Source organism: Otolemur garnettii, unplaced genomic scaffold (assembly GCF_000181295.1).
Source record: "Otolemur garnettii isolate 467f Iridium unplaced genomic scaffold, OtoGar3 scaffold00217, whole genome shotgun sequence".
Taxonomy (NCBI): domain Eukaryota; kingdom Metazoa; phylum Chordata; class Mammalia; order Primates; family Galagidae; genus Otolemur; species Otolemur garnettii.
This window is the reverse complement of record NW_003852612.1, coordinates 2310002-2322216: the sequence shown is the minus strand read 5'-3', so window position 1 is coordinate 2322216 and position 12215 is coordinate 2310002. Positions and strand designations below refer to the sequence as shown.

Genomic DNA, 12215 nt, shown 5'->3' with positions numbered 1-12215 from the left:
CACCTTATGCCTCCATGGTGTGCTTAATCCTAGTGAGCACCTGATATCTTGGTGCCTTTGATCCCAATGGGAAATAAGGCAGATGCTAGAAGAGTCTGGAAACTTCTGTACCATTCTAGAGAATTCTATTCAGCATGCATTTTTTATTGCAATTCTTGTAGTTCTGGAGGCAGACACTGTTTATCAGTAAAAATAATGAAATGAGTAAGTGGTATACTGCCCAGCTGCATCCCCTTGATGCATAAAAGATGGCACTTAAGCATGTTTTCCATCTTTTTTTTTTTAAGACAGAGACAGAGTCTTTACTATGTCACCCTTAGTAGAGTGCCATGGCATCACAGCTCACAGCAACCTCAAACTCTTGGGCTTAAGCAATTCTCTTGCCTTAGCCTCCCAAGTAGCTAGGACTATAGGCGCCTGCCACAACGCCTGGCTATTTTTTTGTTATAGTTGTCATTGTTGTTTTAGCAGGCCTGGGCTGGGTTCAAACAACCAGCCCTGGTATATGCGGCTGGCGCCGAACCCCCATCATCTTTTAAGTTGTTAGTGGCATAGTTCTGTGAAATGACTGTGTTAGAGCAAGCCAGAATGAATTCTGTAGTTAGTTCTAATGGCAGTTTGTTGGTGAGCACATAGACCAACCAAGAATTACATGACTTTGGATGATTACACAGAGAAAAAATTTCTTAGGAATTATGGATTCTCATAAATCTATAGCTTGTTTTCTTTTTTCCTTTGGGATTTTTGTATTTGTCCTCCATTTTGATCATAGTTTATGCTTCCAGAAGCATTAAGTTCAGAATTTTAATTGAATTACCTACCCTAATGGTCTTTTAGCTGTTGCCGTATCTTTACTAAATTGGCCTCCTGTAGATGGACTGCTCATTCTGTGGAGGAACAATAGAGATAAGGGCTAGTTAGGTAGAGAGTTAATAACACTTATTCTTCTGATACACTTGTAAAGCCATAGATTTTAAGGTTATATGGAAACCTGAGGGGATCAGTATCTTGCTGCATATCTTCTCTTGATTACTTTAGGATACCCAAATGAAATCTAATCCTCTTAGAAAGAGTGGGATTGAAGGAGGATTCTAGACCTTAAGTTTGCCTTTATGGCTGTGATTCTTAAGCTGGGGCCTATAGGGATTTAGTAGGTTTAGGGGTTCTAGGACACTAATCCTTGAAATTATAGGCAAAAATTTGTATATGTTTTCCCAGGGAGATAGTCCACAGATGATTCCCCCAAATTTAAGAAACTTATTCAATGGGGAAATGAAATGTTATTCTTTGGGCTTACAACTCTAGAAAGCTAACATGTATGTGTTTCCTAGGTCAAAGCACAGATTCACAGTTGCATAAGCCGTCACCTGGAATGCCTTCGAAGCCGCGAGGTATGGCTATATGAACAGGTAGACCTCATCTATCAGCTTAAAGAGGAGACACTTCAGCAGCAGGCCCAACAGCTCTACTGGGTAAGGTGGCTGCATGACTAGAATTGGTTTGAGCATGGTTTCTGGTTGCCAGAATGTCTTCCTTGTAATGTAGTATTAATATGGATCATATATAAATTTAATCTTAGGTGCTGTTTGTATGCTGGTGCAGTTTGTATCATTGTGGCTAGATGGTTTCATTTTTCTTTTAGTTATTGGGCCAGTTCAATTGTCTTATTCATCAACTGGAGTGTACCCAAAACAGAGATCTAGCCAATCAAGTCTCTGTGTGCCTGGAGAGGTAAAGACCCTTTTTGCTTATTTTGACTTTTGTCTGTTGGCCTTGGTATAATAAAAGAAAGTCAGTTTTGTAACTCATTGCATGTGTTATATTTAATTTGACTTTTCTGTTGTGGTGATAAAATGATTCTGCTTTATATACTCCTGATTAAGCCATGTATCCTTTGGTTGAGTTGCTTAGAAAAGTGCAGTCATTTAAAATTACTCACAGTTAGGCTTTTGTTTTGGAAGAAGTTGAAATAGATATTCCTTAAAAATAGCCAAATTTTGTTTTTTTCCCTAGACTAGCCAGTTTGACCCTGAAGCCAGAAGATTCAACTGTCCTGGTCTTTGAAGCGGATACAAGTGCTCTGCGCCAGACCATCACCACATTTGGGTCCCTCAAGACCATTGTGAGTAATCTTGATCTGTTGCATGTTTCATAGGGCTCTTCTCAAGTCTGTGGCCTTAGAGAGACTCTTTTTAAACAGGAATTACATTTTTACTATGAACTTAGTGGTTTTCTTGAATTTGGTTAGCTTCATAAATTTCATGTTCTGTTAGAACAAATTGATAAGGACATTAGATTGGTAGTTCTTAGGATATAGCCTTGACTCCGTGATGGTCTTTGGAATTTAGCTCATATGCTATCTAAATGCTTTTGACATTTCTTGTAAAATTTATGGCTTGAATGGTCTTTAATAAAGAACTCAAAAGGTCTTTAGTCTCATTTGGGCCTTGTTAAAAGTATTTATTCTGGTAGGGGAGACTTCTGAAGTGAGTCTTTCCCTTTGTGAGAAGCTCTGGTGCTTTTTACTCCTATATTCCTTTCTAATAAAATCCTACTTTATCACTTAAAAAAAAAAGTAATTCTGGTAAAGATTTCTTGTATGGTGATAGGTGTAAAGTAGTCTCAGTTTAATAACTACTTTGTAAGTTACTGAATTTAGTATGAAGATTATTCTAGTGAAATTGTGGTGATCTGATTAATACTATTGAAATTTAGGAATTATAATTTAACTTTTTCAATATGGAAGCATAGCATAAATAACATTAAAATTCTCTTCATTTTATAGCAAGTTCCTGAGCACTTGATGGCTCATGCTACTTCATCCAATACTGGGCCCTTCCTAGAGAAAAGAGGCTACCTCTCAGTGCCTGAGCAGGTAAAATGTCAGCTTTGTTTTTGGTAACTAATACGTCTTAATTAGGTTTGGCTAAATGCATTTTTTTGCTACTATTTATTTGTAAAAGGCCATCAGTGGTAATGCAATTGAATGCTTCCTTTGAGATTGACTATCAAACAAATTTAGATGTGTTGAATAAGAGAGAAAGTAATCATTACCAATTAATTCATAGGAAATTCTTATTAGCTATCTTGTTGGTATCGGTTCTCATGGGGATTTTCTCAAAATTCATAGAGATGATTTCTTTCTTTTCCTGTCATGATGTTGAGACCATAGAGATGATTTATTTCTAAAGACAATGTGAATAAAGGCTCCTAGATGCTTTAGTTGAGAACCCTAGTGATTAGCTATATCCCTTGTTTTATTACTGTGAAAATTAAGGATTGGGAAGGCATGTGACTTATCTAGGGTGAGTGGCAAGACAAGATTAAAGAACTTGGGTCTTTTGTGTTTCTGGTGAATACTGGATTTGACATTGCCTTGTTAAACAGCAAAGTATTTTGTGATTAGCAGAAGTCAGCATCCAGCATCACAGCTGTCCCTCTCAGCGAATGGCTTCTTGGAAGCAAACCTTCAAGTGGTCGTCAAGTTCCTTACATACCTAGCACCAACCCTCAGGACTGGCTTACCCAGAAGCAGACCTTGGAGAATAGTCAGGTGTGTTGCTGTCTTTATTGTTTCTATGGTAGGTGTAGTAGCAGATTGATTATTAGCCAGTAGTGTGTGTGTTTAGTTTTTAGTTGTAGCGTGGAAAATTTTAATACATTTTTAATTACAATAGTGACCTCGCTTCACCATAGTTTAGGAAGTAAAAAATACATATATATTTACACATAAATAACCCTAATCCCAACATAAAGAGATAAATACTAACATTTTTTTATGTGTACTTAATTTTTAAATGAATATTATATACTTAAAAAAAATCATTCTATGCAAAACCATGTCTGGATTAAGTAAAAAAAAAAAACATTCTATAAGTCTTGTTTTGGTAAGTAGTTTTTTTTTTTTTTTTACCAGTACATCATGAATATATCTGTCATTTAATTTCTTCTGTGAAATCTTTATACTATGTAATATGTGATGTTTCATTGATTTGATATAACTTAAATTCCAGTTTTTCTGGATATAAACAAAGTTCTCCTAAACTTCCAGGAGCTAATTATGTACATTCTTGATTACATCCTAAGAAGTAAACATCTCTAAATTTCTGCCAGGCACGGTGGCTCACACCTGTAATTCTAGCACTCTGGGAGGATGAGGCAGGTGGATTGCTTGAGCTCATGAGTTCAAGACAAGCCTGAGCAAAAGTAAGACCCCTTCTCTACTAAACAAGAAAAACTGAGGCAAGAAGATCGCTTGAGCCCAAGAGTTTGAGATTGCTGTGAGCTATGATGCTATGGCACTTTACCCCGGGCAACAGCTTGAGACTCTGTCTCAAAAAAAAAAAAAAATCCAGAAATTTCATTCTTAGATTATAATTCCTGCATAGTTTTTAAGACTTTTCATGCATACTGTTTTAGCTTTCCAGGAAGTTGGAAACAGTTTATGTTCCCACCAGTAGTGTACTTAGGGTACTTGCTTCCTTGAAAGTATTCTAATAGTCATTTATAAGTTTTTCTTTCTGAATTTGAGACAGAATACCAATTTTGCTTTTGTTTTGAGTGTCTTTAAGTAATAAGGATATTGAGTATTTTCAAGGCTTCTTTGATGATTGACTTGATATCCTTTGCCCATTTTTGTGTTTTTCTTTTTTCTATTAGAGTCCCACTTTATTGCCCCCAGTAGAGTGCTGTGACGTCATAGCTCATAGCAACCTCTAGCTCTTGGACTTAGGGTGCCCGTCACCCTCAGTGTCTTACCCACTGAGCCACAGGCGCCACCCGATTTTGTGTTCTTTTTCTTAAAGGCATGTTAGAGATACTAGCTTTTTTTCCAGCAAATATGCTGGAAATACTTTCTCTTAGTTTGCCTTTAATTTCTTTCTTTTGTTGTTGCAGCCCTTGGTATATGGGGCCAGCACCCTACTCACTGAGCCACAGGCACCACCCAGTTTGCCTTTAATTTCTTAAAGCATTTTTAAAACTATAGAAAATAAAATTATTCATATAATCAAATATGTATTTTAGTATCTAAGCAGAAATCCTTTGCTTGTTGGTTTTGTATACTAAGGTTTAAAAATACTAGGCAAGACACTAAATTATTTAGAGAGAATCCCCAAAGCCGTCACTTATTCTGTCAAACTAATATTACATACTTCTTATGTAGACATCTGCTAGACCCTGCAGTTTCTTCAGTAATGTCTGGGGCAACCTAAAAGGCTTAGAAAACTGGCTTCTGAAGAGTCAACAAGAAGTTCCTGAAAAACCAAATTATCAAAAGTGTAATAGTCATTCTAGTACCAGTTCTTTCTCCTGTGAAAGTGAAAAAGTTGAAGACGTAGAGCTGCCCGATCAAGATGAGATGGACCTGTCTGATTGGCTAGTGACTCCCAAAGCGCCCCGTAAGCTGGAGAAGCCTGAGAATGACAGCCATGAGGCCAGTGAGAAGTATAAGCTCTTGTTTCAGTCCTACAGTGTGAGTGATTGGCTTGTCAAGCCTGACTCCTGTACCAACTGTCGTGGCAACCAGCCTAAAGGTGTGGAGATTGAAAACCTGGGCAATCTGAAGTGCCTGAATGACTACTTGGAAGCTAAGAAACCATTATCCCCCCCTAGCATAATTACTGAGGAATGGCTTGTCCAGAACCGTCAGGACCCATATAAAGTAGAGGAGGTATGCAAGGCCAATGAGCCCTGCACAAGCTTTGCAGAGTGTGTGTGTGATGAGAATTGTGAGAAGGAAGCTCTGTGTAAATGGCTTCTGAAAAAAGAAGGAAAGGATAAAAATGGGATGCGTGTGGAACCCAAATCTGAGCCTGAGAAGCATAAAGATTCTCTGAATATGTGGCTCTGTCCTTCCAGAAAAGAGATAGTGGAACAAGCTAAGGCACCAAAGGCAATGATTCCTTCTAAAGTTGCTGATTCCTTGCAAGTCATAAGGAACAGTCCCTTATCAGAATGGCTCAGCAGGCCCCCAAGCAAAGAAGGACATCCCAAGGAAGTGCCTGGTACTGAGGATAGAGCTGGCAAACAGAAACTTAAAAACCCTGTGATCACCTCCCGATGCCCCTTTAACACAGCTGACTGGGTCTTGCCAGGAAGAAAGATTGGAAACCTTAACCAATTGTCCTCTGGTGAAGACAAATGGCTACTTCGAAAGAAGGCCCAGGTGAGCACAGATGTCATAATAGAGTTGGAGTTTTACTATTCACCTTGCAAATGGGTCATTACAAAAGTTTTGAGACAGACTGTGTTATGGTCCATTATTTCAATTCCAAAAAACATAGTTGACGGCATCCTTTCTGATTCACCCGTGCAAGTTTTAACTTGATGGGCTAAACAGTGTTGCTGGGAGTGCTTCATTTGTTTCCATCTGTGCAGATTTTACATTTCTTGATTTTTGTGTATCTCAAAATTGAGCACGGTGGCTCATGTTTGTAATTCTAGCACTTTGAGAGGCTGAGGCAGGTAGATCATCTGAGCTCAGGCGTTTGAGATGAGCCTGAGCAAGAGAAAGACCCTATCTGTACTCAAAATAGAAAAACTATCTGGGCATTGTGGCAGGCACCTGTAGTCTTAGCTTCTCAGGAGGCTGAGGCAAGAGGAACTGTTGAGCCCAGGAGTTTAAGGTTGCTGTAACTTTAGAGTCAGACACCATTGCACTCTACCAAGGGTGACAGAGTGCAGTTTGTCTTAAAAACAAAAAACTTTCATAATGGCCCACATATATATTAAAAGCTAAGTTTGGCTGAGGCATAATTCCAGGGCCATGTTAGCATGAGAATGGAAGATTTATGATGATTCAAATGGAGTTTTTGTTTCATTATTTCAGACCCCAAGTCACATCCTGCAGGAAAGAAAGGACCTCTGTTTTACTGCTATTTGTAGAAAACATTGGGGTAAAAATAACAATTGTCACCTTTGCTCTTGGGTATAAGAGAGAATGGCCAACATCTAAATTATAATTTGTAAGATGAATTAACTAACTTAATGCCTCCTAGTTGTGATGAAGCAATCCATCCTTCTTATTTCATTGCAGGGAGTATTACTTAATCCACCTCTACAAGAAGAACGTAACTTTCCCCTTAACCGTTATGGCCTCCCTGCAGTTTGTGATCTCTTTGCTTGTATGCAACTTAAAGCTGATAAAGAGAAGTGGTTGTATCGAACTCCTCTACAGGTGAGTAATCACACCAGTGCAAATAGCATAGATTAGATTATATACGAAGTCATACTTTGCTCATTGAACCGATTCTTGTTAATGATATCTGTATTAAGCAGATGAGGGTGAGAGAGCGAGCTCATAAAAAGTTCATATATTTCACTTGAACTTGCTTTATGGGCTAGATATTCTCAAAAGGGATCTTTCAAGATGTAGATGTCAGGAATTTTCAGATCCCACCTACGTCTAGGTAGCTTACCAGGGATACCTTAGGGATATCTCGGGTTTGGTTCCAGACCATTGCAATAAAGCAAATATGCCAATAGAGCAAGTTGCAGGATCCTTTTTGTTTCCCAGTACATTATAAAAATTATGTTACACTGTACTGTCATCTGTTAAGTGTATAATAGCATATGTCAAAAAAAGTACATACCTTCAGTAAAAAACTTTATTGTTAAAAAAGCCATCATCTGTGAGTCATGAAATTTTTCCTGATACAGGGTCTTGTCTCAGTGCTGATGGGTGCTGACTGATAGTGTGGTGGTTATTAAAGGTTGGAGTAGCTGTGGCAATTTCTTAAACTAATATAACAGTGAAATTTGCTATCTCAATTGACTATTCCTTTCATGAAAAATTTCTCTGTAATGTGTTTGATAACATTTTGCCCACAGTAGAACTTATTTCAACATTAGAGTCAGTTCTCTCAAACCCTACTGATAAGTTTTATCAATTAAATTAATAGAACATTCTGAATTCTTTTTTGTCATTTCGACAGTGTTCACAGATTCCATCTCAAGAAACCACAGCCACTTTTTATTTTTTTGAGACAGAGTCTCAAGCTGTCACCCTGGGTAGAGTGCCATGGTGTTATAGCTCACAGCAACCTCAAACTCTTGGGCTTAAGCGATTCTCTTGCCTTAGCCTCCTGAGTAGCTAGGACTACAGGTTCCGGCCACAATGCTGGCTGTTTTTTGGTTGTACTTGTCATTGTGATTTGGCAGGCCTGGGCTGGATTTGAACCCACCAGCTCTGATGTATGTAGCTGGCATCCTAGCCGCTGAGCTACAGGCACTGAGTCCACAGCCACTTTTAAGTAAAAAAAAACAAAAGCCACTTTCTTTACTCTTTTAGACATTCACATCTTCAGGTTCCACTTCTAATTCTAGTTATCTTGCTATTTCTACCACATCTGCAGTTACTTCCTCCTCTGAAGTCTTAATTCCCCCCAGATCATCCATGAGTTGAAATCAGTTTCTTCCAAACTGCTCTTAATGCTGATACTTTGACCTCTGCTCATGAAGTTTTTTTCTGAGACAGGAGCCTCAAGCTGTCCCCCTGGGTAGAGTGCTGTGGCATCACAGCTCATAGCAACCTCCAATTCCTGGGCTCAAGCGAGTCTCCTGCCTCAGCCTCCCAAGTAGCTGGGACCACAGGCGCCAGCCACAACGCCCGGCTATTTTTTGGTTGCAGCCGTCATTGTTGTTTGGTGGGCCCGGGCTGGATTCAAACCTGCCACCTTGGGTGTATGTGGCTGACGCCTTAGCCACTTGAGCCACAGGCGCCGAGCTGCTCATGAAGTTTTTAAATGAAAACAATTGTTGGCTGGTGCAGTGGCCTTTACTTGTAATCCTAGCACTCTGGGAGGCTGAGGTGGATGGGTTGCCTGGCTCAGGAGTTAGAGACCTCCCACAGAATTCTAGGATTACAGGTGTGAGCCACTACATCTGGTATTCATGTGTTTACTGGAGTAGGCACTTTTAGTTTCAAGAACTTTTCCTTTGTATTTATACTTGGTGCAAGATGCCTAGCTTTCAGCCTTTCTTTGAACATGCCTTCCTCACTAAACTTAGTCATTTCTATCCTTTGATTAAAAGTGACAGATGTGGGGCAGCACTTGTGGCTCAAAGGAATAGGGCGCTGGCCCATATGCCAGAAGTGGCAGGTTCAAACCCAGCCCTGGCCAAAAACTGCAAAAAAAAAAAAAAAAGTGACAGATGTGGGTTCTTCCTTTTACTTGGCGCATGTAGAGGCCATTGTAGTGTCATTAGTTGGCCTAATTTCAGTACAGTGTGTCATAGAATAGGGAGGCCCAAGGAAAGCAAGAGAGAGACAGAGAAATGGCCGGTTGATGGAGCGATCAGAACACACACTGGCACAGCATTGAGGCTGGAGGGTTTGAATCTGGCCTGGGCCAGCTGAACAATGATAACTGCAACAAAAAAGTAGATAGGCATTGTGGCAAGTGTCTGTAGTCCCAGCAATTGTACCTGGGAGGCTGAGGCGAGAGAATCACTTAAGCCCAAGAGTTTGAGGTTGCTGTGAGCAGTAACACTACAGCACTGTATGGAGGATGACATTGTAAGACTGTCTCCCCTCCTCCCAAAAATTTAAAAAAATAACATGTTTATCAGTTATCATTTTTGAGTGCAGTTTTTGGCACTTGAAAATATCAAAGGTCACTTATCATCTATTTATAACAAATGATGAAAAATTTGAAATAATGTGAGAATAGACACAAAGCATATACTGTTTTATTTTTTTAAGCACATACTGTTTTAAAAATGGTCCTGATAGAACTGCTGGATGCAACATTGCCACAAACCCTTAAACATATTTATTTAAAAAAATTTTTATCCTCACATCTCTGTCCTCAAACCTGCAAATTTCTAATGTATCTATAAAGTGTAATAAAATGCCATATGCCTGTATTGAATAATCAGTTTTAAGGTGGGAAGAATTTGCTTTAATCCTCCAGTGAAGTAACTTATCTGTGGACCTCTCTTTACAGATGTGAAAGAATAGATGACTGGAGTCCAGCAGCTTTTTCTGCAGATTACACACCTCCATGAGCTGAGTGACCGCGCTTGCCAAATTATTGTTTCTGGGTCTGACCAGTCAGCTTAGTTTCTTTCCTACCTAATTTTGAACTAGTGAAGTGAAATAAATCATCAGATTATGAGTTACTATGTAAAAGAAAAAGGCTGTTATTGATGCTATGGTGATTTAGTTCCTTCCTTCTTACAGAAGTATTAATTTAAGTCACCCCCACCCTAGAGATGCAACATCTTGGTAGACAGATAGGTCTTTTTCACAACCCTCCAAGGTTCCTTAGACTGGGCTGTTACTCAAAGTACATTAAAACACTGTATAGTTTTAAAAATGAACTATTTCTGTAATCAAAGCATATTGATGTATTCTAAAGCTAGTAAACTTCTCTAACCTTTTGAGTGCCCTTTAGTTTATTGTATTCTTCTGTTAGTGTTCTGTGATTTTTGTTTATAGTGTATTTTGCACAAATAATCAACCTTACCAATACAGTGATTACCAAAATGTCTATTAATAACCTTGACAATTTTGACATTAATTACCAAACATTTTAGCCTACATGTCAGTTCTATAATTTCTCTTCATTTGAAAGAAATTCAGCTACTACAAATTGTTTTTATTACTTTCTCTAAATGTTAGTATGTAGTGAGCTCTTTTAGAACTGGACTATTTTCAGGTTAGTTCTAGCCTCTTTCACGATGTTCTACAGACTACAGCTTTTAAAAGACCCCAGTGCCCTCAGATTAAATAGGCAAGACATGTTGGAAGTGTAATATATACATACTTGAACCATTCACTACCCTGGGGATTACTGGTGCATCCTGTGCAGGTGGAAGCTGAGTTTGACACCTGGTGCTTTTATGTAGGGATAAAGATGTCCTCTTACTGCAAGCACAGCATACCTGTACCTCCAAAAGTACAATGGAGTGACATTTTAGTGAACAGGCTGTTTTCAACATTTGTGCCTTGCAGTGTTCATTGAAGCTTTATGAAAACTATGTTTTCTTAAAATCCTTAAAGTCACACCCATGCTTTAAAAGAAGTCTTTGTTTTAAATTCAGTTCTCAAATAAGATATCTTTGCTGCTTTCCAGGCTTTGAAACCATTAAGCCTCTTAATTGCTTATGCTATTGGAAATACTTCTTGGGGAAATTTTATGGTCTCAAGATGTCATTCAACTCAGTTTCACTACAGTTCTTTTGAACCACTAGGTGAAAAGAGCTTTGTATACTTTTTAATCTCCTCTCAGATACCATTTAGAAATTACAATAAAGGTGGTGGGTAAAAAACAAGTTATAGAGACTTTCTAATATCTTATTAGGCTGCAGCAAATGTAGTTTCTTTTCTGAGTTCTAACATGCTGTGTTTTACATTATCACAATAAAATTTACAATATCACTATGTTAATGCGTATGGAAAACATTGTTTTGCATTGATGCATTTTGTATCTGCCTCCATTAAAAGCATAACACCCAGTTTTGTCTATTTGTAAAATCACTTTTTTGAAAAATGTGTTGTCATTGTGTATAAATGTGATTAACCTCTGGGTAAAATTTATTTACTAATGTCAATGTATTTTATGATCACATTAGGAAAGAACAGGTGTATTATTCTATTTCAGTCTTCTTAAACTCTTGGGTTCCCTCTTAACTAGATGTATCTAAAAAGGCCCTTGTTTCCTTTCCCCAATCACGTAGTCACCAGGTTTTTAGTACGCATGTAATCTGCAGTACAGTTGTATGTAACTAGCTTCATTTGTGGAAACTCAGAAGTAAACTTAGCCTTATTCCCTTTAGTTTTCCCAAGGCTTCTTGAAAAACATCTAGCTCTTAATTATTCCCAGTAGAGTTAACATGTACAGAATTAAGCATGATTGCTGGACAGACTGTTCTAGCACATTACTTTAATGGTGTAATGGTTAACCTGAAATACCTTCGGGTTCAGTCAGCACTATTGGAGAGAAATCTTACCCTAGCTTGAAATGCTACCCAGTAGCACTTCATTTCAACCCAAATATGAAATAAAACACTGGACTAGTTGGGACAGAAAAAAATGCTCAGAATAACTCACTTTATACCCAGGTAGATGATTTTAAATGGAGAGACTCACTATGGTTACTTGGAGTTATGCTTTGGTTCTGTATGTTTACCCTTTATTCAGAATACAGTGCAACATTACATTCTGATCATTAAATGAACAGACTTGCTGATGTGGTATTGACAAGCAGGAC

At 38.3% G+C, this 12215-nt stretch overlaps 1 protein-coding gene across 4 annotated transcripts in view; it reads left to right on the top strand.

Moving 5' to 3' along the window:
• Positions 1-11460, top strand: part of NCOA4 (nuclear receptor coactivator 4) — a 27583-nt gene extending 16123 nt beyond the window's left edge. For 3 of the 4 annotated variants that reach the window (XM_023508005.1, XM_023508006.1, XM_023508007.1), the window contains exons 3-10: positions 1332-1472; positions 1643-1731; positions 2014-2122; positions 2786-2875; positions 3407-3553; positions 5165-6166; positions 7037-7177; positions 9948-11460. In XM_023508005.1, coding sequence (XP_023363773.1) covers positions 1332-1472; positions 1643-1731; positions 2014-2122; positions 2786-2875; positions 3407-3553; positions 5165-6166; positions 7037-7177; positions 9948-9953 — 1725 coding nt within the window. In that variant the 3' untranslated portion in view covers positions 9954-11460. The remainder of the gene's footprint in view (positions 1-1331; positions 1473-1642; positions 1732-2013; positions 2123-2785; positions 2876-3406; positions 3554-5164; positions 6167-7036; positions 7178-9947) is intronic. The other variant, XM_003801669.3, reaches the window with a different exon arrangement.
• The last annotated feature ends 755 nt before the right edge of the window (positions 11461-12215 follow it).